At 59.9% G+C, this 3,106-nt stretch overlaps 2 protein-coding genes across 2 annotated transcripts in view; both read right to left on the bottom strand.

The window, feature by feature from the left end:
- Positions 1–1,533, bottom strand: part of ZNF335 (zinc finger protein 335) — a 10,524-nt gene extending 8,991 nt beyond the window's left edge. Inside the window, 5 exon segments of the mRNA XM_035896147.1 lie at positions 34–292; positions 410–568; positions 651–785; positions 930–1,259; positions 1,506–1,533. Of these exon segments, the coding sequence (XP_035752040.1) occupies positions 34–292; positions 410–568; positions 651–785; positions 930–1,251 (875 nt within the window). The 5' untranslated portion in view covers positions 1,252–1,259; positions 1,506–1,533.
- The window catches only part of LOC118452496 (zinc finger protein 335-like), a gene marked incomplete at its 3' end in the record, with an annotated part of 5,178 nt that continues 3,605 nt past the window's right edge, over positions 1,534–3,106 (bottom strand). Inside the window, exons 2-5 of the mRNA XM_035896145.1 lie at positions 2,961–3,104; positions 2,310–2,583; positions 1,845–1,922; positions 1,534–1,598 (exon numbers count right to left, since the gene is read on the bottom strand). Coding sequence (XP_035752038.1) covers positions 1,534–1,598; positions 1,845–1,922; positions 2,310–2,583; positions 2,961–3,104 — 561 coding nt within the window. The remainder of the gene's footprint in view (positions 1,599–1,844; positions 1,923–2,309; positions 2,584–2,960; positions 3,105–3,106) is intronic.

Here is a 3,106-nt window from a genome sequence, read left to right as displayed (position 1 = left end):
GGGCCCGGCACTGGCTCGGCACACACTCCTCACCTGCGCCCCATGTACTTGCGGTATTGCTTGCCCAGGAAGCGGCGGGAGGGCCGCCCTCGCCTCCTGGGGATGATGTCTGCCTCCTCGGGGCCGGTGTTGGAGGAAGGGTCCTTGTTCTCAGAATCGGACTGGCTGATGCTGGGCTCTGCCAGGCTCTCGATGGTCCCATTCTCCAGGCCGGAGGAACTGGCTGCTTCTGAGTTCTGCAGCTCGTGGCTCGGTGTGCTTTGGGATGTCACCAAGGGCTCCACCTCCCCTCCTGCTTGAAAGAACACAGTACGGCTCAGTCACACCCCCTCCCTGCGGGCTCCTGGGGGTTCGTATACCGCTCCCTGCCCCAGCCCAGCACAGGGCTGCTGCCTCCCGCTTCCCTCACCTTCAGGCACATCCTGGGGCATGTCCTCCAGACGAGGAAACTTGCGGGGTCTCCCCGGGCGTCGCCGGGGCCTCTCCTCGCTGGATGTGGGGACAGTGCGGCTGTACTTGGGCTGTCGCCCACGGGGCTCATCCTCAGCTGGGTTATAGTCACTGTCCTCTGGAGGTTAAGTGGCCCAAAATGTCAGAGAAAGACTGGGAAAAGACTAAGCTACGTAAGATGGGGGGAGGACAAGTCCTACCTTCAGGGTCATCAATAGCACCAGCATCCATGATATCATCATCTTCTTCTTCTTCTGGGACATCCTCCTCTGCGGTCTTTGGAGCAGATCCCCCCTTTCGTGGACGTCCTTTCTTCAAAGCCAGAGCTGAACCCACTGCCACAGAGAACAGAACAAGAAGTCTTTACCAGACTCCTGCTGACCAGGTCCGTACACTCACACTCCTCCCCTTATTTCTTCCGCGGAGAGAGCAGAGCTCATCTGCAGTCAGGTAAGTTTTCCTCAGCCCTTAGCACACACCTGGCTGGAAATGCCGCTCTTTCATGTGGTTGATCAGCGTTTTCTTGGAGACACTCTTGTACTGACACATCTTGCACTTGAACTGCTGCACCACCACCACCTCCATCATCTCTTCCAGGGTCTCCATGTCTGGCTGGTCTAGCTCCTCCCCACCATCCACCTCTCGGGCCTGATCTGCCTGTGTGGGCAGCTCCAGCACCTCCAACTGCTCAGAAGGGTCTGAAGGGCCGGGCTGGTCAAGGCATGTGGAGGTAGGTCCATCAGCAACAGCTTCTATCGCCAAGCTATTGGCCAGAGCAGAGGTGGCCATCTGGGACACCATGGGGGCACCTGAAACACCAAAACCAGCTCAGCCAAGGAGCAGACCCTCACTTGCATTCAGGCTGCACCCACACCTGGGGCACAGGGCTGAGCATGAGCTCAGTAACAAGCTCCCATCAGTCAGCACATCTACGGGGACTCTGGTACAGGCACTGTGGCCGATGTAGCTGGGATACCCACACCAGGTCCCACCCTCGCACAGAAGGCTGGGGGGCAGTGACAGCCACCACCAGATGCCCCAGGGCGCGCCCTTACCATCATCAGGGCCCTGCAGAATGAGGTACTGCGTTTCTATCGCCAAGCTATTGGCCAGAGCAGAGGTGGCCATCTGGGACACCATGGGGGCACCTGAAACACCAAAACCAGCTCAGCCAAGGAGCAGACCCTCACTTGCATTCAGGCTGCACCCACACCTGGGGCACAGGGCTGAGCATGAGCTCAGTAACAAGCTCCCATCAGTCAGCACATCTACGGGGACTCTGGTACAGGCACTGTGGCCGATGTAGCTGGGATACCCACACCAGGTCCCACCCTCGCACAGAAGGCTGGGGGGCAGTGACAGCCACCACCAGATGCCCCAGGGCGCGCCCTTACCATCATCAGGGCCCTTCAGAATGAGGTACTGCGTAGTCTCTGCCCCACCATCCTCTGCGCTGGTCACGGCAATGCAGCCTGGGAGAAAGAGGACAGTGGTAACTGCCAGATGTGGGGACTGTATAGTCACTGGGGCTCTCCCAGCTTCAGACACAAGTGGGAAGGGCTGAGGAAGGTCTGGCTCCAGGGACGGAGGCTGCCGTGGGCTGCTGGCACCCTGGCTGAAGGAGTGGCTGGACAGAGGGAGAGTGTCAAACCCTCCAACTGCTGCAGCAAGGCAAGAAGAGAAACCCCCGCTGACTGAGGTGCGTACGTACACACGCACGTATTTCCCCCTCACCTCCCAGGGTCTGGCACAGCAGCAGCTCCCTTCCCCAGCACCCCAAGATGCTTGCATGCAGGGCACTCCAGAGGGCGAGCGGGCAGGTCTGCCGCGCACACGAGTAGCTGGGAGCACCCACTCACTCTGGATAATGTCAGGCCCGATCGTGGACTCAATGATTTTGTCGATGGCAGAACCTAGGTCCGAGGAAGTGGATGCGGTGGAGTCTGACACGATTGTGGCTCCATCAGTGATGACGCTGGAGTGGACCAGGACTTGTGGGGACTCTGAGACCATGATGGACTGGCTCACAGTGGAGACACTAGAGACCAAGGTGGACTGGGCAATGGAAGATGAATCAGGTAGGTAAATCCGGGGAATGGCATCTGTGCTGGAGCTGCTCTCTGACACTTCTTCCTGGAGAAAATAAAAAAAGAGACCAGAAGAGGTCAGCTGAGAGACCTTTGCCAGGCCAGGCCCTTGGGGGAGCCAGCGTATGCAACCGACACAGGCGTATCACTGCGGAACTGCCAGGGAAGGCATCAGAGCAATTTCTTTGGTATTGCCAGGGACCCTGGACCTCCAGGACTGCTATTGCTGCCAAGGAGAGTTGTTCTCCTCGGATTGGCGAGCAGACACCTGACCGGTAGCATAACAGCGCCTGCGGGGGGGGGGGAGCCACAGAACTGGCTCCTGAAGCTCAGCAACGTCCAGGGAAGTTCTCAGGACCCGGATCCAGAGTTACCCCTACCACCCCGGTGGAGTGCCGCCCCACCTTTCCCATCAGCTCCTACCAAGGAGACCCCGCTGCTGTCGGAGCTCTGGCCCACGCCGGAGTCATCCGGTCGGGAGAGGGGGCCGGGGGCGGAGGCGGCGTCGCTGCTGTCCGCCGACACGGCCTCCGAGGTCCCGACGCCCAGGCCGCTCTCGGAGGGCTCCT

This window comes from Egretta garzetta, unplaced genomic scaffold, assembly GCF_000687185.1.
Source record: "Egretta garzetta isolate BGI_Z169 unplaced genomic scaffold, ASM68718v1 scaffold356, whole genome shotgun sequence".
Classification (NCBI taxonomy): Eukaryota; Metazoa; Chordata; class Aves; order Pelecaniformes; family Ardeidae; genus Egretta; species Egretta garzetta.
The sequence above is the reverse complement of the archived record's forward strand: the minus strand, read 5'-3'. Positions and strand labels throughout refer to the sequence as shown.